The 26,106-nt window shown below is 42.5% G+C and overlaps 1 protein-coding gene across 1 annotated transcript; it reads left to right on the top strand.

Moving 5' to 3' along the window:
* The first annotated feature begins 5,934 nt into the window (after positions 1-5,934).
* Positions 5,935-25,945, top strand: LOC139367851 (tumor susceptibility 101a). Its single transcript, XM_071106187.1, has 10 exons — positions 5,935-6,319; positions 6,664-6,751; positions 6,867-6,932; positions 7,132-7,295; positions 11,876-12,002; positions 12,667-12,724; positions 13,005-13,099; positions 22,325-22,527; positions 22,884-23,123; positions 23,310-25,945. The coding sequence occupies exons 1-10, from the start codon at positions 6,278-6,280 to the stop codon at positions 23,397-23,399; spliced, it is 1,173 nt and encodes a 390-aa protein (XP_070962288.1). The 5' UTR covers positions 5,935-6,277; the 3' UTR covers positions 23,400-25,945.
* Positions 25,946-26,106: the final 161 nt, after the last annotated feature.

The following is a 26,106-nucleotide window of genomic DNA, read 5'->3' on the forward strand; positions in this document are numbered from 1 at the left end:
TCAAATGTGCCCGTAGATTAGGTTCTGCTCTGCTGTTACAATGCTTAGTAATATTAATACACAGCCTTATCCAACAAAAATATTTTAATTTTAAGGGAAATATAGGTGGTGATAGGGGCCCGTAATTTTTTTGGGCACCTGGGCCCGTCATGATTAAGCTACGCTACTGGGTGGACATAAATTAATTAACTTATATTGTGTCTGAAACACCCCTAGGATAATGTACATTTAATGCAGCGTTATTACAACTCATTGTCACAATGGTAGGGAATAGCTGAGCTGGTCTTGGGTCATTGATAAGTAATTGTTTCAAAGCAGTCTTGGATAATCCAGTAGCCAAGAAGATTTGGATGGACTCCGTCATTCCTGTAGAGTATCCTCTGTTTCCAGAAGATGTCAAAGTTATCTATTAAAGTGACTCCAGCAGAGCTACAATAATATTTAAGCCAGATATGCATGGCCAGTAGCCTGCTGAATCTTTCACACCAGCGGCCCAACGATGGTACATGACCTGAAATGATTGGCAGTTTTTTTGAGTCTTTTAATGCTAAAATAAGTTCTTTAAAATCAATTTTCAGATGTTCCGAGCTAGCCCTCCTGATGTTGTTTGACCGCACATGGACTACGACAGTGTCAGCTCCCGGCATCTGTAGTAGAACAGTCGAACAATGGCAGCCTTGTTATGCCCTGTACTCGTGCTCCTTGCTAATCACAGGGTTTTTGCCTTGGGAACCGAGATGTTTCTCACCGTAGAGCTGCCTATGATGACAGCTGGCAATGTTGAATGGGCCGGTCTCTCAGGCAGCCTCATGGTCTGATGATGGTGGGAGCTCCAAAGATCTGAACCTGAGGTCAAAGCCACCGGAGAGAGAGACAGAACAGAGGACAAAGACGCAGGTACCTCTGGATCCGATCGTGAATGGGAAGCCCCCAAGGAATAAGGTGCTTGAACCTCTGGATCCAGGGCGGCAAAGCTGTTTCTGGTCTGTGTCAGGTCAAGGCTCAGCATCTCCAAGGAGACCCTCATTGCCAGAGGACGCTGTCTTCGACTTCCACGGCAAGTGACGTATCTCCATGGCTGGTTGGTTGGGTCGAGAACAGCTCCGTTCTCCAGAGAAGTGGGAGACTCCTTCGGGGATGGAACCCTGCTGAGCACCGGCAAGTCGGCTGTGGAGAGCCGACAAGGTGGGGACACTTCCACCAGACCAGAGCGGCGTCCGGCTACTGGGTTGGAAGAAAAATAAAAACTAGGTGGGCGTGGATTCCCCAGTAGCTTGTGTAGGTTTGCTACTTGCTTGCTAAGAGTAGCCACTTCGCCCAGGTAGTAGTTGCAATATTGTCCCGGAACAAATTGAGATGGTTTGGGATGAGTTGCAGAGTGAAGGAAAATCAACCAACAAGTACTCAGCATATGTGACAACTTCAAGACTTTTGGAAAAGCATTCCAGGTGAAGCTGGTTGAGAGTGTGCAAGAGTGTGCAAAGCTGGCATCAAGGCAAAGTGTTATGGGTGTAAGATGGCACAGTGATGCCATCTGTTGGTAAATGTTCATTACTGCAACTCTTGTGTTTTACCGGGGTGCTTGAGATACTCGGATGTGTTGTGATGTACTGAACAAGACTGGTTACTCGCATCAATGCCTCTGTCTCGTCATTTAACATTCAAACATGGTGTCAGAGTCGGATAACTAACCATGCTTTCCCGCAAATTAGAGTCACCTGCTCTGGTTTACAAACAAATGCTTATTTGTGTAAAATTTAGCCCGGAATTGGCCTTAAGCTAGAGTGAGTTTGCTAGTTAGCTTCAGTGTTGTTAGCACCGGTTAGACATGGCAGCGAACATTCCCCCTCCCGCTGTTATGAAGCTCAGCGGGGATTGGAGCACGAACTGGGATACGTTTAGAGGTGAATGGGAGGACTATGCGCTAGCAACGGGACTTCTGGAAAAGGAAGATGAGGTAGTGGCTGCCACTTTGAGGACTATAATGGGAACTGAATGCCGACACGTATACAAACACAACCTGAACCTAACAGCAGCACAGCAAGGTAACGCTATAGCTATTCTTGATGCTCTTGAACATTACTTTACGCCAGCAAAGAACGTCATCTACGAGCGTTATGTTTTCGGTCGTTGCAAACAGGAGGACGGGGAGTTCATTGACAGCTTTGTCACTAGGTTAAGGGAAAAGGCAGCTACATGTGACTATGGTGCTTTAAGAGATGAACTGATCAGAGATACGATTGTGCTTGGCATAACTGATGAGGGCACCCGCAGACGTTTGCTGAGAGAACGTGACCTGACGCTGGCCTTGGCAGTGGAGACATGCCGTGCAGCAGAGCTTACTGATATACGGATGAGGTCCATGGAGCTAGAAAGGCAACATACGGACAATGTCAATGCTACATTCAGGCAGCCAGTAAATAAATTCCCCTTTGCCACAGCTAATGCTAATACTACAGCCAACTCTGCAGTAGACAACCCCAATACATGCCGATATTGTGGCATTTCTCATGGACGAGGAAAAGAACACTGCCCAGCCTATGGAAAAATATGCAAATCCTGTGGTACAGCTAATCACTTCGCAAGGGTCTGCATGAAAAGCAAGAGAAAGGAGGGTAAAGTGCACTCCATGGAAACAAACACAGATGAAGGGAACGACAGCACAGAGGATGTATATGCTAGCGAGTGCATAGGGGCAGTGAGGGAAAAAGGACAAAAGTGGTTTGTCACTCTGCTACTTAATAATAAACCACAGCAATGCCAGCTAGATTCAGGGGCCACATGCAACGTTATGAGCCTTAAAGACAAAAGGAGGCTCGCGCCCAGAGACAAACTCACACAGAGTAGCACCAAGCTGAAACTGTATTCAGGCCAGTTCATGACCTCTTTAGGCCTGTTTGTGACAGAGTGTGTTTTACGTGGCCAGAAATACACCCTTGAGTTTGAAATAGTTGAGGCTAGTCAACAGCCATTACTGTCAGGTTCTACATGCGAGCGCCTTGGACTTATTAACTTCACCATCCCAGCTGATCTTAACATTATAGACAAAGTCCAGGCTGGGCCCCTGAGCAAGGAGACACTCCTAAGCAAGTACCATGATGTCTTCAACGCACCGGTCGAGTCAGTTCCTGGGGAGGTCCACTTTGAGTTGGACGCAGCAATCCAGCCTGTCCAGTGTGCACCCCGCAATGTACCAGTGGCCATGAAAGCAGCTACGATGGCTCAGCTTGACAAATACGAAGCAGATGGCCACATCATATCCGTCACCGAGCCTACGGACTGGATAAGTAATATGGTTATCGTTAAGAAACCAGACAAGCTACGGATATGCATTGATCCTAAACACCTCAACCGGGCTCTGCGACGTTCACATTACATTATGCCCACGTTGGAGGATGTTCTTTACAAGCTCCCAAAGGCCAGAGTCTTCACGCTCGTGGATGCCAGAGATGCCTTTCTGCAGTGCAAGCTCGACGAGCCCAGCAGCTACATGACCACCTTTTGGACACCCTGGGGCAGGAAGAGGTGGTTGAAGCTTCCGTTTGGTGTCTCCGTGGCTCCAGAGGTGTATCAGCGGAAACAGCATGAGCTGTTGATGGAACTCAGTGGCGTGGAACCCATAGCAGATGACATTCTCGTAGTGGGCTGTGGGGACAGTGATGCAGACAGGTCAAGCTAAGGCTAAGCATAAAAAAGCTTCAGTTTAAAGTGCCAGAGGTCCGCTTTCATGGGCACATCTTGTCCTCCACTGGATTGAAGGCGGATCCTGAAAAAGTGAAGGCTGTCTTGGAAATGCCCCACCCATCTGACGTGAAGGGAGTGCAGCGCTTCGTCGGATTCGGCACCTACCTGGCCGAATTCCTACCGCGGCTCTCTGAAGTGTGTGAGCCACTGAGGAGGCTCATGGACAAGGACACCATCTGGCATTGGCTCCCAAAACATGACGCAGCGGTGAGGGAAATAAAACAACTGGTCACCCAGACACCTGTACTGCGATACTACAATGTGTCAAAACCTGTCACGATTCAGAGTGACTCAAGCCAGTATGGACTTGGCTGTTGCCTCATGCAGGAGGGCCAGCCTGTGGCATTCGCCTCTAGGGCACTCACCCCAACAGAGCAGAACTATGCCCAGATAGAGAAGGAGTGCCTCAGCATTGTGTTTGCATGCCAATGCTTCCACCACTACCTGTACGGGCGCGACAATATTACCGCAGAGACCGATCACAAGCCCCTTATTGCTATATTCAGCAAGCCTCTCCTGAATGCCCCAAAACGACTGCAGAGCATGCTACTGGCCCTACAAAACTACAACCTCAAGGTGGTGTATAAGCCAGGGCCAGAGATGTATGTGAGTGACACGCTCAGCAGGGCTACTGCATCAGGCACTCACACACGCTCCATGCATGAACAACACGCAGTGTGCAGCTTACAAACAGAGCAAGTGGATGTTGAACACATCAACCAGGCTGACTACCTTAATGTTACGGACCAGCGCCTTATACAAATCAGACAGCACACAGACAGGGACGGGCAACTCCAGGCATTGAGGTCTGTGATTCTGATGGGCTGGCCCGACTGCAGGGAAGAAACTGCTTTAGCCGTCAGAGAATATTGGCCAATCAAAGAGGAGCTCAGTGTTCAAAACGGAGTAATATTCAAGAGTCAGAGAGTCGTTATTCCCCGGTCTCTGCGCCCTGAGATGTTGGCACGCGTTCACTCAAGTCACATAGGAGGTGAGGCCTGTTACAGACAAGCACGTGACACACTGTATTGGCCAGGAATGCAGAGTGAAATTAAAGACTATGTCAGTAAATGCACAATCTGCAATGAATATGCCATTGAGCAACAGAGAGAGACGATGATGTCCCACGAGTTACCGATGCGCCCCTGGCAGATAGTAAGTCTAGATCTCTTCCAGCACAGTGGCAAAGACTTTCTGCTGGTAGTCGATCATTACTCAGACTTTTGGGAGATCGACCTCCTCCCCGACCTCTCAGCAGAGACAACGATCAAACGCTGCAAGGCTCAGTTTGCCCGCTATGGCCAGCCAGATAGGGTAATTTCGGACAATGGACTCCAATTCTCCGGAGTTGAGTTCCGAAGATTTGCTGCAGGATGGGAATTCGAGCACGTCACTTCATCACCACGACGCCCAAAAGCTAATGGGAAGGCAGAGTCCGCAGTAAAAATTGCAAAGAACCTCTGCAAAAAGGCTCTGCGAGAGGGCAAAGATGCCTGGAAAGCAATCCTGCAGTGGCGCAATACCCCGACAGAAGGCATGGACAGCAGCCCGGCACAGCGCCTCATCGCACGGCGCTTAAAAGCAGCTCTGCCAGTAGCCAGCACTCTCCTGGAGCCATGTGTGGTGACAGACGTGCTGGTGAAGCTACGTCACAGAAGACAGGTCTCCAAGTTCATCTACGACAAATCTGTGCAAAGCTGGCATCAAGGCAAAGTGTTATGGGGTGTAAGATGGCACAGTGATGCCATCTGTTGGTAAATGTTCATTACTGCAACTCTTGTGTTTTACCGGGGTGCTTGAGATACTCGGATGTGTTGTGATGTACTGAACAAGACTGGTTACTCGCATCAATGCCTCTGTCTCGTCATTTAACATTCAAACACAAAGGGTGGCTACTTTGAAGAATCTAAAATATATGTTATATTTTGATTTGTTTAACACCTTTTTGGTTACTACATTATTTTGTTATTTCATAGTTTTGATGTATTCACTGTTATTCTACAATGTAGAAAATAGCAAAAATAAAGAAAACCCTTGAATGAGTAGGTATGTCCAAACTTTAGACTAGTACTGTATGTTTTAAAGGGCCGTTGTTAAAGAGCCGTTGTTTTCTTCAGACAAGAAGATACAACAATGCCCCAGTCTAGTTGGTGGCGGTAATGCAACATTTATTGGATGTGAACCACCGTTAAACCTCATCGAAGAAGAAGACCCGGAAGTACTTTTTTTAATTGTTGCTGACGAGACGCTGTTGCTCACAGCAGTGATCCTTGAATCTCATCGGTATTTCTGATTATTGCATTACCTTTGTGTCTTCAGAAATATATATTTTAAACAGGTAACGTTTAGCTAAACATAACAATTATACACGCTACTCTTCGTGTCGAAATTAGTATTTTCTTTGACCGGAATCATACGCCGAGGGCCAGCTCACGCTAGCAAGTTGTCGTTTTCAAATAAACAACGTTAACGTTACAGTAGTTAGCTAAACCTAGGTAGTTCATCTGAAGTACATCATATTACACCATCAATCATGGCAGTTGTCAACGAAGGCTCATTGAAGAAAATGCTCAAGGTAAGCATCGATTTTACCTAACGTTAGCTAACAATTGTTTTTATTAACATTGTTAGCCTTTCAGCTAGCTAAGCGCGCTAACTAGCTAATGTTAGCCAACTCTACAAATATTTGTCTAACGATAACTATCTCGGTTACCAAATAACTAGTGTTAGTGTTAGACAGTTAGACCTGATTTATAACTTATGTTTGATAACGTATGCTTATAGTTAGATAACGTTAACTAGCTAGTGTTTTCTAGCCAGATAACTAACGTTAACTAACTAACCTTAGGTACCTGGCTGAACCAATCAGTGTTAAGACATTGACATTCAGCAATATTAATCACCATGTCCACTGTTCAGCAATACAAATACAGGGACCTGACTGTTCGTGAGATAACCAACGTCATCTCCCAGTACAAGGACCTGAAGCCTGTTATGGATTCATATGGTAAGAACGTGTACAGTACATGGGTCACCGCAGTGGCCCATATCACAAAACATGATATATGTGTTATTGTATGCTTGTCTGATTTGTTTTATTGACTGATATTTTCTGTCCTCAGTTTTCAATGATGGCTCCACTAGAACTCTGGTGAGCTTAACAGGAACAGTGCCAGTCAGCTACAGAGGTAGGCTAAGTTTGGGTGTATGTCACTATTATCTGACAAAAAAGTAATGACCAGGGTTGTGTTCATAGGCACCAAACAGAGAGGAACTACCTGGACTTGTTCAATAAGAAACACACATTTCCATTGTCTGTTGCAAAACCTTTCCTGTTGTGTTCTATGATTTTGTCTATTAAAGTATTTGAGCAATTTTGTCTTCTAGGAAACATATATAACATCCCAGTGTGTCTATGGCTGCTGGACACCTACCCATACAACCCTCCCATCTGTTTTGTGAAGCCCACCAGTGCCATGATGATCAAGACTGGCAAACACATTGATGCCAATGGCAAGATCTACCTGCCCTATCTGCACGAGTGGAAACATGTCAGTAACAGCGTTGTCTCCAGTATTTTAGCATTGGCTATATTATACCTCTGTTTTTCTGCGTGTGAATTTTTTTGCGACGCACACTGTATTACTCTTCATTTATTACTGAACCAATGTCTCTGTACCTAGTTTCTGATGGATTTCACACAGATAATATGGATTAAGTAAACACAATTAATGTTGGACTGCTTTAAAGGGGCAATATACAGTTCAAACAATAATAGTCCACCCCACCACTGTTTTGGGCAAAAACTGAGGGATGGGGCTTGAGTATTGATTTATTTAACCTTTATTTAACTAGGTAAGTCTGTTAGGAAGAAATTCTTATTTACAATGACTGCCTACTCCGGGCAAACCCTAACCCAGACAACGCTGGTCCAATTGGCACACAATTGTAACCACTCAAATTCATAAACCGTCCACTGGATGCAAGGACTGGATACAACATCCATGATATCAAAATTATAGTTTGAGGCTATACAGTGTTTGTTTACAATTACATTGTTTACAAACATTGGAGTAAAACTAGCTATCATATTTTGGTTTGTGATGGGGTATGACAGTTGAACTAAGCTCATTTTTAAAAATGTAACCTTTATTTAACTTGGCAAGTCAGTTAAGAACAAATTCTTATTTACAATGAAGGCCAAACCCGGACGACGCAGGGCCAATTGGGCGGCGTACAATGGGACTCCCAATCACACCTGGATGTGATTCAGCCTGGATTCAAACCAGGGACTATTGATGCCTCTTGCACTGAGATGCCGTGCCTTTTATCGCTGCGCCACTTGGGAGCATGAGTTATATACATTATGTTCTTAAAGAATCGAAGGGTATATCATTCATTTAAATGCCTAACATTTTTTTTGTAGCAATCGCAGATTGCCCCTTTGACAGGCTCCACAGTGTGGCCATTTAGTCACGTTTTTCAACCCTTTAACTTGGCTGTGCGAGTTCCATTTTTTAGTTTGGGCTGGGACTTTCCAGTGACCTCCCGTTACGATATCACGATACTTGGGTGCCGATGTGTTTTGCGATTCTCACAATTCTATATGTATTGCAATTCGATATTGCGATTTGATGTTCCAAACATACTGCTCTCTATACGTGTTTTGATCAGTCAGAGAAATAAAAGTGCTGAAAACATGTTGGCTCACTATTTAAAAAGATTGAACAGGTATAACCGACTAGCGCTAGCTAACGCCACCTACAGTAGCAAAGCGATACTTTGAATAAATATCGATACAACGTCGTCCCAAAATAATATTGTGATATGTAACTATTTCCCCCCCCCATTACTTTTTAAAACTGGTTGCACTGGTGCGAGCTGCACATTCTACCTGGTTACCTCGAAACTTCCCATTTTGGGGGGGAGGATAAAACCAAACCGAATTTGTTAAACAGTAAAAGTGCATTATCCTCATGGTTCCTGTAATGAGTTTCTGACCTGCCGCTGTGTGCCTACCTGTTTCGCTGGGGCCGGCTGCTGTAATGAGCGAGCCCCTCGCACTCTCTCACCCCCCCTTGTTTACCCCTCGTGATTGTATAACATTTAAAAATGCAATTGTGGGGGAAACACAGCTTTGGAAGCAACTAGTTGTCTATATTAAAGAGAGGAGGGTCTCAGTGTTCTGTAGTTACAATTTTTCTAAACATATCTGATATGGGTTTGAAGTACGGAGCTCACAAATTTGCGCATCGTCCATCGTGAGTGCACTCGGCCTCATTGCAAAGTTATTTGGAGATGTTACATTTAATCTTAGATTAATACATGGCCACTAGCAGTAGGTGTTATATTTAGAGTTAGCGATCTATCTAATGTGTTTTGCGTTTCCACTTCCTTGGGTGCTGAACTAGTACCAATTGAATTTGACCTATACATAATATTAGTGCACGTAAAGATTTTACGTGCCCTGTTTTGACAGTAACAAAAATAGCCTAATTGTCAACTGAAAATTCATGACAATCACTGGATTAGGTTTACATATACAAATATTTGGAATCTTGCATTCCTGCTTGGACTTTTTAGATCAAGGGTGTCAAACTCATTCAATGGAGGGCCTAGTAATCTGCAGACGCCCGGCCATCCGTGGAATGAGTTCGACACGTGTTAATGTAATGTTTTTATTGAATATCATGTCCGAAGTCTATTACACTTCTTAGGATGTACATTTTGCTGCCGACTAACTGACCCTCATTAACCCGTCAACAAACGGCTACATTTTTCCTAGACAGTAAAATGATGTGACCAACAGTAAGTACTCTGAGATCTGTATATAATGACGAGATGCATATGTTTCCGCCCTAACAATGCGAGTCGTCCCAAGGCGCGATGGCAGGCCCAAAATAAGCCCATAGAAACACATTGGACTTATTTTGGACAGATTTTGGCGAGAGTGAAACCTCTCACTTTGTCTCTTCCTCTATGATAGTATGCATACAAGGGCTGGGCATTTTTCATTGCGAGCTTAATAGAAACAGGCTTGCTATTGTTGCATATCTTATTACAGTCAAAAGGCTATAGCCTATTATACAACGGGTGGGTCTAATCCTGGATGCTGATTGGTTAAAACACCATTCCAGCCAGTGTTTATTCCAGAAGTTACCACAGGCTAAATCTGACTTTGAAAAGCCTATTTTCTCGGTTCCCTCTCACTGCGCAATCCACTGTCTCATCAGCCCAGCCAGGCAATTTATAAACTTGAACTCTTGAGCATCTAGACATTATCTCACATTTCTTTTAGACTAACATTTAGTTTTCAACAGCAAAAATTTGTATAAACCTTGCAGTCTATCTCAGCAACACTGTTTCAATATTGCAATTCGAACTCCAGCTGTCCATAGTAATGAATGTGGCGGGAGTCGGGAATAGGCAGACAGCCAGGCAGCATTTCTCATCCAATTGAAATAATTAATCAGCAGGCATTATTTTTCTGGGTGTATACAAAGGAATGTCAATAGAAAATAACAGGAAAATCAAAATGAAATGCAGCATGTTTGCTGTCTTTCCAGCTTTAGTTTGAAGTGATTGTGTTAGCTGTGTCTTTGGGTAGCTCCTATGAACAACAGTGTCCTGACGAGAGCACAGTATCTGTGCCTGGCGAAATCGCGCCTCATTAGTTCATTGTTATGGATGCATCCAAATAAATGTCACTTGAAATCTGCTTGAACAACCGCAAATGCAGCCACTTCGCTGTTATTCTGGCTGCATTGTTTGTCGTGACTATGAGAACGTTGCCAGCCAGTATGGCAATGGAACATTTTAGACTGGGTCTTGTCCATAGATACAGAACTGAAAGACTGAGTCGTGTCTTTGTCAACCGAACCGATAGACAACTACCAGCCGGCTTGGGCAGCAACCTCAGATTTGTGTCGGGACTATATCGCATGGAAGGATGAAATGGCATGAATAAATTGTTGTATGAAAGTGATAATGCCCTCGAAGCCGGTGTTTGGATGATATTGGCACGGTTTCGAATGCCGAATGAACGGCGTGCTTTGAGTTGAGATTGAGAAATTGTGGCCACAAGTTTTTAACATGCAATTGTGTTTCGCATTGTTATTTGTTGCGCAATGACTGGGCTTACAAAAGCAGGTTTCACTCCAGTGGCCTAGAGGCTTTTTGAGGAGATATTCTTGCACTGTTTGACATGTGGTAGGCTATTCTGGTCCTCAAACTAGGCTCTGTATGCTGTGTATGTGTGAAATAAAATGCATGAGGACTAACAGAAATATACATGCGGCAATTAAATTCCCCCAAATCATGCAAATTAACCTATAGATCGATTAGCATCAAATGTATTTTCAATGTAACGGTTAGCATCCTTCTTAATAAAGCATTGTGAATGACTTTCTAAGATGAGTCAAATGTATTTTGTGTGACACAGAAAAATATGTTTTGGGGTGTCACAATCTAGGGCCCTATAAAATCTGTGATGCAGAGAACACGGATGGAATCCAGACATTTTAAAACGGAATTCAACAATATTCAAATGTATTGAACTAAGTAGGGAATCAACTAAATGTATTCAACATTTATTAATTTGCTCAAGGTCATCATAAGACATGAACAAAATGCATCAGTTATTTGTATTTCCTGCAACTTCCTGAAGAGGCAACAAGAATTTCCCCTGTCTATGTGCGGTGCGCTCGTTTACCACTTTGTGTAGATGAAAAGGCTTTCCCAAAAACCTTAATTCAATGTTGACTACAAAGTAGGATATGCTTACCTGGCAGAATATCACAAAAACTCTGCTTGACAGCAGCCTCTTGCTAGGTGCACACTGGAATTAAACTAAGCCCCAAAATCTACATTTCTAAATAATTTCCCAGACCTCAAAAGTTGTCTCCCGATGTGGTGTAAGTATTGTTGTGGATGTAGAACATCCAATTTAGTTGTTTGTGATAAAAAAATATTTTTGGGCTGGTGCCATCAAGGTTAGTGCCACTAGGGGGAATGTTAGCCCTACTTAACATGAGCTCATTTCATCACGCTGTTATCTGTATGAGGTGAAGCCTGTCACAGTTGTCCATCTCCATGTGGACAATACAGTTCTGTTGATTTCTCTTCCTCCCAGCCCCAGTCGGACCTGTATGGTCTGATCCAGGTGATGATCGTGGTGTTTGGGGAGGAGCCCCCCGTATTCTCCCGCCCCACCACACAGGCCCCCTACCAGGCCTTCCAGGCTGCAGGACCCCCCAACCGTAAGTTACCCGTTCAGTCTGACATTGTTTGTATTCCAGACCTAGCATTCCTGTTTCAACTTGTCAACTAATCAAGCACTCGACTAGTTGAATCGGGTGTGCTAGTTCAGGCCTACAACATAATTGTGAAACGTCTGGGTGTCTTCAAGGAATAATTTTTGGAACACTGCAGTATGGATAGCATTAGTCAGTTATTTTCACTGTATGGATAGGTCGGTCATTGTAATAATGGGAATTTTGTATCTGCATAAACATGAACTCTGTTTCTCCATATAATACGTGAGACTTTGGGCGCCATTTTCATAGTGCAAAAACACTTAACGTCATCTTGCATTGTAATTGAAATTCTAACATTTCTTTAACTGCATTATAAGCAAGCGATTATTGAACTAGAGTTTTAACTGAGTAATACATCGTCGTCTCGAACATTGTTAAATGTTTCAAATTTAATTATGCCTCCAGATTGAGGTTTATGGTCATTTTTGCACTTTGTAATTCTTCTGCACTACTAAAATGTTGCCCTGAATCGTTCTTGCAAACACGTGCAGTACCTCCTATTGGACTCCAGATGGTATCCACGCACATTGTGAAAGATGGATAACTGAGATGACATGTCCAATGTAATCTGACCCTCACACTGTCAATCCCTCCCTCCCATCCATAGCATCCTACATGCCAGGTATGCCAGCGCTCTCCCCGTACGGACCAAACCCCACCCCTGGGTAAGATGTCTGTCTTCAAGGCCACAATTTCCTCTGACACTGCCTCTCTCAGCCAGTCCCTCTCAATCTCATCAAACCAGTTCTGACATGTTTGTCTTTGGGTTTACATAAGCAACACAGCCACATAAGCATGTCTATCTGGTGGAATCATTACACTCAATGAACAAATTAATGAAGCTGTTCCTTCTCTTACAGTGCCCCATATAGTTCAAAAGATTTACAGCTTTGATTAACAGATGGCTGTTGGTTGATGATGCATGGTTTGTTTTTTTCTCTCCAGTGGCTATCCAGGGTACCAGTACCCTAGTGCAAACTCGTATCCTGCCACAGCTGGCACTACACACTACACTTCCCAGATTCCTGCCTCCACTGTGGGTATGTATCACACGGCATTGCCTTCTGGATATTGTAATCTCAAGGCCTGGCTTGATCGGAGCTATTGAAGTATCAAAGGGAAAAATGCACACACCCCTAGGAGAATCACAAACGTTTTCTATACACAATATTGGACACCATTATGAAGTCTTAACACTGCCTTGTATAGCAATTTTAGGTCTGTGACGTGTAACCGAAGGTTATGGATGAAGACCGTCCTGACAATAACCATTGAATTATTTTTTATGAGTAAGCTTGTGAAGCATACTGCATACTTCAATGACTTATTAGGTATTCCCTCTAAGCTGCTTGCGAGTGCGCACTTCATCCGGTACTCCCGCGCTAAATAAATGCAATGCTGCGCAGAGACGCAGGAGATTGAACTTCACTGAGTTTGCGCCATTGGTTTGCACTATATAGATCAGTGTTTTTTCTGTGATCGAATCAGCATTATATCAGCCCCTTTTCAATGCTACAAACCAAAACAAATCTAACTTTGCAAGATTGAGTCTGGTTTTGTTGCAGGCAGAGCCAGTGCACAACGGAGTAGAATTCTATTGGCGGGGGTAGCTCATGAGCGGTCTTTCAATCACCCATGAGTGAATGTGCTTCCTGCAAGAGCACAAAACATGTAGGCTACATTTTCAGCGGTCTTTGAAAAGCCATTCAGGTAAAAAGCATATGTCTTAATTAAAGGGGCAGTGTTAAATTTTGAGACAGGCTAGCCTACTTACGGTAGCCTACTTTGTCTTATTCTCTGTATAGTAATAATACATTTTATTTTCGAAAGTGGTTTCTTGCATCATACAATGCAATTTACACTAACCTATTTGGCACAGTGTTAAATAGTAACAAATCATTCATGTCCAGCCCTTCATAATGTAAAGAAGTTTAGTCTCATGCAATGTAGGCCTGCATTGAACACCACGGCTACTGTTAGACATGGCTATATCATAGAAATCAAAACTATTTGAACATGTTATGGGATTTGCTCCTTTGGCTTTGCTGGTAGGCCTATATTCTGCACAAATAGCCACAACTGTAAGGTTCACTCTAAACCTGCGCCGGAAGTTGCACAAAATTCTCACAATGTTCAAGTTTCTGCTTAATTTGTTCAGTGGCCCAAAAAATTAGGGAACATTTGACTCGAAACCTATTATAATTGTAAACATTATTATTAATGAACATTTCATTTAAAAAAAGTCTGCCCTACCTTCTCATTTGACCTAGTCTCTGAATTTGAAACAGGTTCCACTCTACCCAATGAACACATTTGCATTTAGGACTGATGACATCACCATGATGGATCTGGCATTTTGAAAAAGTTGTAATTTCTCAAACTTGTTATACAGCATTTATAGACCAAGATCTTTAAATTCATTATAAATTAAGTTAATATCTTAAACGTCACGACCGCTGTGGGCCAATTAAATTTAGTTAGGTTGGGCTTGACCTTTCAAGTCACTCTTGAAGGGAATAGAGCCCCCTGCTGGCCATGCATCTCAATAATCTATAATGTTTCCTGAAGTGTGCGGTTGTCCACTACCCAGATGGATTCAAAAGTATAGAATTGATGTGAGTACCAGAGATGAAGTCAAGACCGAAACCCTTTAGATCCAGCCCCAGACAGACATTCTGAGACTCAGACCAAGTTTAAAATGGGGAAACAACAAGTAAACTATAGTAGAGTGCAGTAAGTATAGTTCAGTACAGAATAGTTCAGTAAAGTACAATACAGTAGAGTATAGTTCAGCCCAGTAAGGTAGAGTATACCTTTTGAGTGCTCCAACTCCTTTCTGCCTCAATTTAGTCCTTTTGGAAGTTTTTCTTGATAAGACCTTCTCGTGATTTTTGTCATTGTTGAGCACCCCTCCTTTCCTTTGTTTGCTGAAGCAAGAAGGCCCACCTGAACTCTTACCAATAGTGTTGTGGAAATTGCCACCAGATACCCCTGACAATATTAAATGTATCCTTTTTTATCAGCAAGCCGGAGAGGTTCCAACAAACTTAAAGCATCAAGAGGAACACGTCTGTCAGGAGCTCTCCCGGGGCAGTTCCGTTCTCTTATATACGGCTATACAAAAAAAGCTACATAGGCATGGTCCATAGGGTTGGTTCCTACATGTGACGGGCACCGTCTCCATTCTTAACTTATAGCATATTCTGGGCGTTCTTCCAAAAGATCTGACGGGGTCATGACCGTCTCCCCTTCATAGCTCTACCCAGCACCTACAGGATCCAATGATTGTATGAGACAAAATGTACAATTCAAGGCTATCTCTACAGACAACAATAGTTTAGTATAGTAATGTAGAGAACAGTACATTATTTATATGTTTGGGCTCTTGGAGGGTTTGAACTCACTTCTGGCTATGCATCTCAATTGTCTATAGTTTTTCCTGAAGTGTGCACTTGTCAACTACCCATATGGTGATCCTCTGTAGTTCATTTGGTAGAGCATGGCACTTGCAATGCCAGGATAGTGGGTTCGATTCTCGGGACTTGTTTTTATTTGACTTTTTGTATGTAGTCTTTAACTAGACTATTATTATATACAATGACTGCCTACCAAGAGGCAAACGGCAGGGATGGGGGCTGAGATAAAACATTTAGGACAAAACACACATTATGATAGACACCACAACAGACCTTAGACAACACAACATGGCAGCAATACAACATGGCCACATAACATGGTGGCAACAACATGACAACACTGTAGTAACACATGGCAGCAGCACAAACATGGTACAAACAATGTTAGGCACAGACAACAGCACAAAGGGAAAAAAAGGTAGACAACAATCAGGTGAAGCAGCCTCAAGTGTAAGGAAGAGTGTCCATGATTGAATCTTTGAATGTAGAGATGGAGATAAAACACTCAAATTGGACAGGTTTTTTTTGAAGGTCCTTCCAGTCACTAGCTGCAGCAAACTGAAAAGAGGGATGTGTGTACTTTGGGTACCTTTAACAGAATGTGACTGGCAGAACGGGTGTTGTATGTAGAAGTTGAGGTTTGTTGTAGGTATCTCAGATAGGGGGGAGTGAGGCCTAAGATGGTTTTTATAAATATCAACCAGTGGGTCTTCCCCTGGGTATACAGAGATGGCCAGTTGACAAAGGGGTATAGAGTGCATTGATGTGTCCTATAAGGCAGTGTTTCCCAAACTCGGTCCTGGGAGCACGTTTTTTTATTTTCTCTAGCACTAGACAGCTGATTCAAATAATCAAAGCTTGATGATGAGTTGATTATTTGAATCAGCTGTGTAATCATCTGTAACGTACCTTAGCCGAGCAGTGAATTTCAAACAGATTCCAGCACAAAGACCAGGGTGGTTTTCCAATGCTTTGCAAAGGGCACCTATTGGTAAAGGAGTAAAAAAAACTAGAGGCATTGAATATCCCTTTGAGCATGTTGAAGTTATTAATTACGATTTGGATGGTGTATCAATACACCCAGTCATTACAAGCTTCAGGCGTCATTCCTAACTTATTTTTTATTCAATGTTTTTAGCTAGACAAGTCGGTTAAGAAAAATTATTTACAATGACGACCTACCCTGGCCAAACCCTCCCCTAACTCGAACGACTCTGGGCCAGTTGTGTGCTGCCCTATGGTCTGTAGTAGCGAGTCTAGTACTGTGATGCAGTGCATTAGACCGCTGCGCCACGCGGGAATACTAGTTGCCGGAGAGGAACTCTCAGGGATTTCAACATGAGGCCAATGGTGCCTTTAAAACAATTACAGAGTTGAATGGCTGTGATAGGAGAGAACTGAGGATCGATCAATAACATTGTAGTTACTCCACAATACTAACCTAAATGACAGTGAAAAGGTCACCTATACAGCATAACAGTATTCCAAACATGCAGCATGTTTGCAGTAAGGCACTAATGAGTAGCACTCTTCATATTTTCAAGCAAGGTGGTGGCTGCATCATGTTATGGTTATGCTTGTCATCGGCAATGACAGTGTTTTTTTATTTTGGGATGAAAATAAATGTAATGGAGCCAAATATACACGTTCACATTGAATGTTCCTGAGTGGCCTAGTTACAGTTTTGACTTGAATCGTCTTAAATCTATGGCGAGACGTGAAAATGGCTGTCTAGCAATGATCAACAACCCACTTGACAGAGCTTGAATTATTTTTAAAGGATAATATGCTGTTATTGTACAGTTCAGTTGTGCAAAGCTCTTAGAGACTGACCCAGACAGACTCACAGCTATAATCACTGCCAAAAGTAAGCCTAACATGTATTGGCTCAGAGGGTTGAATACTTAAGTAATCAAGATATACAGTGCATTCAAAAAGTATTCAGACCCTTTGACCTTTTCCACATTTTGTTACTGCCTTATTTTCCTCATCGGTCTAAACACAATACTCCATAATGATGAAGCGATAAGTTATTTTTTTGTTTTTTTGCAAATGTATTAAAGTAAAAAACACCTCATGTACACAAGTATTCAGACCCTTTGTGCAGTTTGGCCGGGCGGCCAGCTTAAGCAATCGGGGGATAAGGGCCTTGGTCAGGGAGGTGACCAAGAACCCGATGGTCACTCTGACAGAGCTCTAGAGTTCCTCTGTGGAGATGGTAGGTTCTGGAAGATTCTCCCATCTCTGCAGCACTCCACCAATCGGGCCTTTATTATGGAGAGGCCAGACGGAAGCCACTCCTCAGTAAAAGGCACACAACAGCCAGCTTGGAGTTTGCCAAAAGGTGCCTAAAGGACTCTGACCATGAGAAACAAGATTCTCTGGTCTCTTCGAGCCTGAATGCCAAGCGTCACGTCTGGGGGAAATCTGGCAACATCCCTATGGTGAAGCACGGTGGTGGCAGCATCATGCTGTGTGTATGTTATGGTATGTTTTTCAGCGGTAGGGAATGGGAGACTAGTCAGGATCGAGGGAAAGATGAACGGAGTAAAGTACAGAGAGATCCTTGACGAAAACCTGTTCAGGACCTCAGTCTGGGGCGAAGGTTCACCTTACAACAGTACAATAAATATAAGCACACAGCCAAGACAATGCAGGAGTGACTAAGGGACAATTCTCTGAATGTCCTTGAGTGGCCCGGCCAGAGCCCGGACTTGAACCCGATCGACCATCTCTGGAGAGACCTGAAAATAGCTGTGCAGCGACGCTCCCCATCCAACTTGATTGAGTTAGAGAGGATCTGCAGAGAAGAATGGGAGAAACACCCCAAATACAGGTATGCCAACCGTCATACCCAAGAAGACTCAAAGCTGTAATCTCCGCTAAAGGTGCTTCAACAAAGTACTGAGGTACAGGGTCAGAATACCTATGTAAATGTGATAGTTTTTTAATTTTAGAAATTTGCAAAAAGTTCTAAAAACCTGTTTTTGCTTTGTCATTATTGGATGTTGTGTATAGATTGAGGAAAACACAATTTAATCAATTTTAGAATAAGGCTGTAACGTAGCAAAATGTGAAAGTCAAGGGGTGTGAGTACTTTCTGAAGGCACTGTATAAATTATGTCTCTGTAATCTAGCATGCGTAGGATGGTCGTCTGAATCGGGGTTAGATTCGTAGCAGGGGTGAAAGGAGCGATCACAATAGTGGAAACCAAGTCTAGATTTAACCTTAACCTGCAGCTTGGATATTAGTTGAGAGGACAGTGTACTGCCTAGCCATACTTGTACGAGCTGACTACCTTAAGCTCTAAACCCTCAGCGATGCTAATCACACCGGTGGGGGTTGGATTATCTTGGCAAAGTACAAATGCTCACTAACATGTATGTGACCACATTTTGAGAAATAAGCTTTTAGCGCTCATTACATTTTTTGGGGATCTTTTATTTCAGCTCATGAAACATGTTGCGTATATATTTTTCTTCAATGTATTATTCCCACACTACTCCTACAGCTTTTACTCAACCTACCCTTACAACTTTATAACATGCAGAGGTCTAACTTGAGTTGCTTACATTTTTGTTTTTGATACATAATACTTTAAAAAAAATATATAAGCACTTAAACATGCAAAACTATTTTTACATGGAGGTCTATGGTGACCAAAATATGCAATTTTTGAAACTGCTGTACGTACATCTACTTTTTAAGAAACACACTCCAAACCAACTTTAAAATGTGCAGAACACTCCAAATGACAAACTACTGAACCACCAACACGACAACAGACCTCAACGATTTACCAAAACAGCTGACAACAGTAGTCAGCAGTTGTGTTGTACGTTCAGAACTACAGTATATTTTCTTAATTTATAGACTAATCAACGTTAATAAATAGGCTATGGACATGTGTGTATTTTGTATCCATTTGAATGATTGTCAATTTCACCTTCAAATATTGCATAGCTGTCTCTCCCCTTCATACTTTCCTTATCAATTCGTTCTTATGGCCTACTTTCGGAAAGCCTAAGGTAGGTCTAGGTTTTTTAATACGTTTTAAGGGAAGAGTAAATATTATCTCTTGTGTTCAACACGCTGAATGATGAGTCATTTTACGGGGTGTGCGTGTGAAAGTAGTATGTCTGGACTCCATCTCTATAATAAGAATCAAACCCTCCTGTCATGATTTAATCTCGTAGAAGGCCTGTTTTCAGTAGCTTAGGCTCCATTATTTATTTAATTAGTGCATACTCTCTTTGAAGAACATACGCTAATGCCACTGCCTTCGAATGACCGCAGTAGAAGGTTTTGATTTGATGCAACTATTTCGGGAAAAGACCATTGGTATTAGTGGTTTAGACCATCGAAATGGGATCCATATTGAATTTTTGATTTAGCAGAAAAGCCAACAGACAAGGACAAGATAGGCATATCTTTATTTTATTTATTTTATAAACAAAGTGTAATGGCTTGTTTCAAATAGGTTTTTATTAAGAAGCATATACTGCCTGCCATTCTGTTGACCTTTAATTGACCCTGACCTCTAGCATTCTGGCTGGGGTCTGTTCCCCTCTGTGACCTCACTGCCTGGTCGCCTCTGAAATGTCGCCCCGTAACCAGACTCTGGTGACGAAAGGTCAAGTGGTGTGGTGGTCCCAACCCCCTCAGCACAGACACAGCTATTTTTAACCTCTGGGTTGACATTTCCCTTATGTGCTATTCTATGACCAGTTTACTCATACTCTTCACTATAAATATCAGTGTCTTATGGAAATGTTGTCCTACTACTTTATTTAGACCAGGGGTAGAGGGGAAAAGAGGAGGGGTGAAAGAGGAGAGGCTATATGGACACTCCTGGTGCCCAAATTGATGTGCGTCGCGCAGCTGAGAGGCAAGTGTAGACTAATGGATGCGGTTTAGTCAGTTGTCCTGATGAGCCCTATTTTGATGAGCCCTATTATTTTGAGTAGGACAGCAGCTCACACACTAAATAACTTGTAATGTTTGTAGTGAACATGTCAATGTCACCGTGATATAGTCTACTGCTCAATGGGGAGAGTTTGCGCTGCGTGTTGTGTTGCCGGCTTGAAGTGTCCTTCGCTCCCACTTGCCGAGCACTAACAATTACTCTGATAAAAACTTTGGCAGAAAAGTTTCAAATTCTCACTGAAGTTTCTAGCCACAAGCATAATCTAGCTAGCTGGGGAGGGCTCATTAGGATGACTGACTGAACTGACCAGTTTTGCCAAGTCTAGCAAAAATGTACAGCCCAATGACCACTCAACCTGGCCACAAGGCCTGAAAACTAGCGTCCCCCCCCCCCCCCCCAAATGGGGAAACAAAGGGAAAAAAATAATATACACACGCATTTCCTAGACACACAAAATGCTTATTTTTTAGTTGAATGTTTCGCAACAAGAGGAGTTATCACGAGGGAGAAAGATGTAGCTAGCTAGTGCTATTAGTTCATTGATATCACATCACTTGTCATGAAGTGTGTGCATGCTGGTGCTGCTCTCCACTGACTCAGCTGCCTACAGCGCTCTCTCAACACACAAACGCACATCCTTCTGGCCCTCCCTCCCCGCCAGCACTGGTTCCGCAACAGCCTGCCTCACTGCTTGATAGTTAGCTGCAGCAGGTAACGGTGAAATTAATCTACCTTTTTTGAAAGAGAAATGCCATGGAGGCCGTGGTTAACTTTAGAAGTAGCCCAAATATCTGGAACCGTCATTTTCACCTGCAACAGTTTTCAAAGTAGCCCAATTTTTGGCGAAACCGCCAACATGGCAACCCTGGAACTGACTGAACCGAATCCGTTCACCCCCACTCAACTCTCGCTGCGCAACATACTTGATCAATTTTGAGGTTCACTATGAGATTAATCATACATTCACATTGCTGACTCCAGCCTGCTAGTTCTAATATTGTACAGAGCAATGATATCTAGGCATCTCTCTTTTCAGCAGATTTCTACTACTTCCTCAAATGCTAGACTAAAGTTCGGGCAAACAGTTTGTTTACATGAAAGAAAATACCATGGAAAATTCCACAACTACAGTCAGTTTTCATATGTTATATAGTGAGTATAAGACTGCTAGGTGGAATGCTTTGACACTGTGGATTGTTTTATGAGGAAAATAACCTCCATACACTTTAATGGCAGACCATCACCTGTATCAAATCAAGCTTTATTTTATACAGCACATTTCAGGCATGGAAGCAACGCAATGTGCTTTACAGGAAAAAAACAATGGAAATGAAAGCTGAAATATTTACTACAACAAACTTAAGATAAAAAAAAACAAGAATGACAACTGAATGACTAAAAAGCATCCTAAGGAAAAGCGAAGCTAAAAAGATGTTTCAAGATCTTTTTTAAATATGTCCTCAGTTTTGTCTTTCAGCTTTTTTTAGGGTAGTAGCAACACAATAACATGAAGTCATTGGCATTGAAACATGTTTTTATAACTTTCTGTAAAATGTTGCTGGTGTCATTCCATATACATTTGAGAAATGAACATCCTGGAGATGATGCATCCCAACTTCCTCCGCCATTGTTTATGTCTGAAATCATAAGGGTCATATAAGATCACGAACAAGGACACTGTGATGCAAGGATTGTAAATGCTGTGTAAAAGCAAATGTCTTTTTGCATAAATTATCAAATATAGTGTGTGGAACAGATTTTCTAGTGTAGCGTCTTGCTAGTTTACTCTTCTCTCCTCCCTGTCCATCCCTCTCCTCTTTTTTATTTGCATTTGAACTTGCTATGTAAGTTTAATTGTGCCAATACAGGCTGTTACATTTTTTAAAATAATAATCTAAATATAATCATTCTCCTCCTCCAGGCCCCAGTAGGGATGGTACCATTGGCGAGGACACCATCCGTGCGTCGCTGATCTCGGCGGTGAGCGACAAGCTTCGTTGGAGGATGAAGGAGGAGATGGACCGGGCGCAAGCCGAGTTGGACGCGCTGAAGAGGACCGAGGAGGACCTGAAGAAAGGACACCAGAAACTGGAGGAAATGGTCTCGCGGCTAGACCAGGAAGTGGTGAGGGAGGATATAGGGATATATTAGACACATTTCACTTCTGTTCTCTCTTTCCTCTTTGACTCTAGGTCCTTTTCTATTCCTCGCTCTGTCTTTCGCTCTTTCATTCCCTCTTTGCTCATTCTCTCTTTCTAACTAATATTCTGTCCATAGAAATATAATAATTCTAATAAGTCATTCTAATTTCATTATTCTGCCTCTCCCCTCTTCACCCCAGTTCTATTAAGTATAACCTGTGAGTCCCCAAGTTCTCTCAAGTATTACCTGTCTTCAGAGCTTAATTATTTGGTGGAATGGAACATTGGGAGGTGGGGGTGTACTGTTCATGTGTTTATTCGTCTTGTGTTTTTTTGAAGGCGGAGGTGGACAGGAACATTGACCTACTGAAGCGTAAGGACGAGGAGCTGAGCGAGGCACTGGAGAAGATGGAGAACCAGTCGGAGAACAACGACATCGATGATGTAATCGTGCCCACGGCGCCACTCTACAAGCAGATCCTCAACCTGTACGCTGAGGAGAATGCCATTGAGGACACCATCTTCTACCTGGGAGAGGCGCTGCGCCGTGGGGTCATAGACCTGGAGGTGTTCCTCAAGGTGAGGGTTGGGAAACACGCATGCAGACATGCATGGACACACGCATACAAATACACACAGGTGAACTCACTCAAATAAACCACACACTGCACGCACACCTTTTCATAAAGATCATCACAACTAGGCATTGTGCCCTTGTATGTCTTCTCTAACGCGCTGTCTCCCTATCTTTCTCTCCTGTTACAGCATGTGCGTCTGCTCTCCCGAAAGCAGTTCCAGCTGCGAGCCCTCATGCAGAAAGCCCGCAAGACCGCCGGCCTTAGTGACCTCTACTGACCCCGCGGACACCCATACACACTCCCTTTCTCCCAGTCTCTCCTTCTGTACAGGTCCTCCTCTTTATATCTGTCTTTTTGTCTCTCTCTCTCGGTCTGTCCTCTTCTCTCTAAAAGACGTGCCCTAAAATTGTATGAAAAGAGCTAACAAATTTGTTTTGTTTTGAACATCTCCTAAACATGCATCAAGTTGGATAACTAATGTGGAAAATATGCAGTTTGATATGGAGCAAATGTCTGCCAACATTGATTCTTGCATTTATTTTTTATTTGTTTGTATTAATATTGGCAGCCATATGCTTCCATAGTCACAATGTTGGAGTGGTATCAAACGAGAGGTGTGAGAGTATGTGCTCTGACATTGTGTGAGTTTGTGCTACTTGTCTCGCTGTAAAGGAAAGCTTACACTCTGATATAAATATACGTCTCAACTAGGGATGTGCATCTCTCCTTTCATGAAAGATTCTAGATACATGGGCACTGATACGCTACAGGAATGATGCCTTTTTGTTTTAAAAGATTCATTTTGATTAGGTGAGCGAATTAATGTGATTTGGTTAGATACAATATGCTTCAATGCACTAAAATGTTTTGCATGAACACATTTCATTTTCTATTTTAAAGATATATCTGCTGTTGTTGGGATGACTTCTCTAAGCTGAGTGTGTGTGTGTGTGTGTGTGTGTGTGTGTTAGTCGATGTGTGTGTGTAGGCACCTGAGCTGAGCAATTGGGAAGACTGAGCATCTACTACCCCACTATCAGATTAGGGATGGAAGGCAATTTCTGCTTTTTGTACCCCCCCACTTTATCAGAAATCACCATCACCCACTGATTAACTTGTCATTTTTTAAGAAAATGTTTGAGCTAGTAAGTACTATGTCAATATGTGTCTTTAGAAATGAACATGGCATTTAGCCAATTAAGATAATGCAGTTTTGGATTTTACCCTGTCTCAAAAGCAAATTGATTGGACCATTGATTGCAAAAATGATTGCTGTCCATTATGAAGTTACCTTCTTTGTTTAAAAATGACCAAATACACCGACTGTTGAAAGCAAAATTACCAAAACCTGAACAATTGAAATACAATCTGAATGAAAACCCCAATCAACAGTTGGATGTGAGTTGTCCACAACTCACATGTGAGAGGCTACACAACTCCGGTAAAGCACAATGTTCTTGTAACAATGACCCAGCAAATTACATTGGTTGTCACTCAACTAATAAAGCCTATGATTTGACATTGTAAAAGCCATTGTGCAAGCATCTGAGTGCTGAAGGTGTGCGCAGATGTATCCTATTAGAACAGGGATAGGCCTGCCTTTTGTTGGCGTGATCAGTTGTCTCTCGCACTATGCCACAGTTATATGACAGCACATACGCAGTTACATGCATAAAAGTTTGATAGGCTACTGAACTGAAGGAGAGGCAGCATCAATTGTCACAACAGATAAGAGGTATTTTTGGTATAAAACAATATGGAGTAAAAACAAAAATGGTGAACTTGCGATTTGAATCGGTTTTCTGACCAATGTATGATGCATGCTTAATTTGGATTGCTTTGGGATCCCGCAGACCGATGCACAAGTATCTTTAACATTTGAACCAAGGACCGATGCGCGTCAGTGAATCGTTACATCCCTAGACTCAAACTTTTAGAAAATGACAAGGGTTCATCTAGTCGGAGCATACTTTCTCAAAGCAGGGTTCATGTTGGCACAAAACTGTTTGGAAACCTTTAGAGGTACAATTTGAATTATATGTTTTTGTATTAAAAAAAATGAATAATGGCAGCCATTTGTTCCATATCCAACTGCATCAATGCTGAATGATGTGAGCAGGTGACCCTGGCTTGTGCTCACATTCCCCCTACTCTTTATCTCGGCTATTCTGTCTTGCTCCCATTGGCATCTGGAACAATTGAGAAACGGCTTTCCACGTTAGCTGTTTAGGATGATCCTTCAGTCTTGAGCTGTGTCGTGCTTATTATGACACTCAATAAACAACGTTTTCAAAGTTTCGCAACGGAGAAGGAAAATTATAGTCCGTTCTTCTGTTTGGTGCCTAATGAGCAGAACCATGATGGTCAGTCGATCATGTCCATTGTTTCTCAAGACTCCCCTAAGCCCCTGTACAGTGTCTGTATGTTCATGTTTGAATGTGTCACTTAATGTGTTTCTATTCAAAGGCGTCAAAAGGAAAATGTTAATGTTTTTCTCTTGCTTCGCTTAGTTGTTTATTTTCTGTTTTCTTTCAAGTTTTCAGCTGTTCTAAGAGATCAATGTCTTTACCCTTTCGGTTTATATAAAGGTTGTTAATTAGAAACAAGTGAAGGTTATTTTTTTTTTTTTTATTGTTTTTTTACTAATCAGAAATGTAAGTAGACAGGTCTCTTTTTAAATGAGCTTTTACTAAATGCACTTTGAATTGTATGATATGCTGTAGTTTTTTTTCAGATTACTTTCATTTTCAACAATAGACCATCTGTTTATCTGTAGAATTTTATGTAAATCAGCACAATAAAACTAGTCTGGTTTGCCAAAAATTACTCCTGTGGGGGTTCACTTTGGTGAGGGTGTAGATCTAAAACACGTGTACCCTTTTCACACTGTTGTGCGGAGCCCCCCCCAAAAAAAATAATTCAGTAAGGCTGACCATTGACAAGTCAAACATTGGACTAACTTTTCTGACTTGATAACCTAGAGC

This window comes from Oncorhynchus clarkii, chromosome 2 (genome assembly GCF_045791955.1).
Source record: "Oncorhynchus clarkii lewisi isolate Uvic-CL-2024 chromosome 2, UVic_Ocla_1.0, whole genome shotgun sequence".
Taxonomy (NCBI): domain Eukaryota; kingdom Metazoa; phylum Chordata; class Actinopteri; order Salmoniformes; family Salmonidae; genus Oncorhynchus; species Oncorhynchus clarkii.

Excerpts from the sequence above, each read along its gene's own strand:
- LOC139367851 (XM_071106187.1), top strand. The coding sequence starts at position 6,278 with ATGGCAGTTGTCAACGAAGGCTCATTGAAGAAAATGCTCAAG. Across the intron at positions 13,100-22,324 it reads GATTCCTGCCTCCACTGTGG|GCCCCAGTAGGGATGGTACC; the intron begins GTATGTATCACA and ends CTCCTCCTCCAG. Across the intron at positions 22,528-22,883 it reads CGCGGCTAGACCAGGAAGTG|GCGGAGGTGGACAGGAACAT; the intron begins GTGAGGGAGGAT and ends GTTTTTTTGAAG.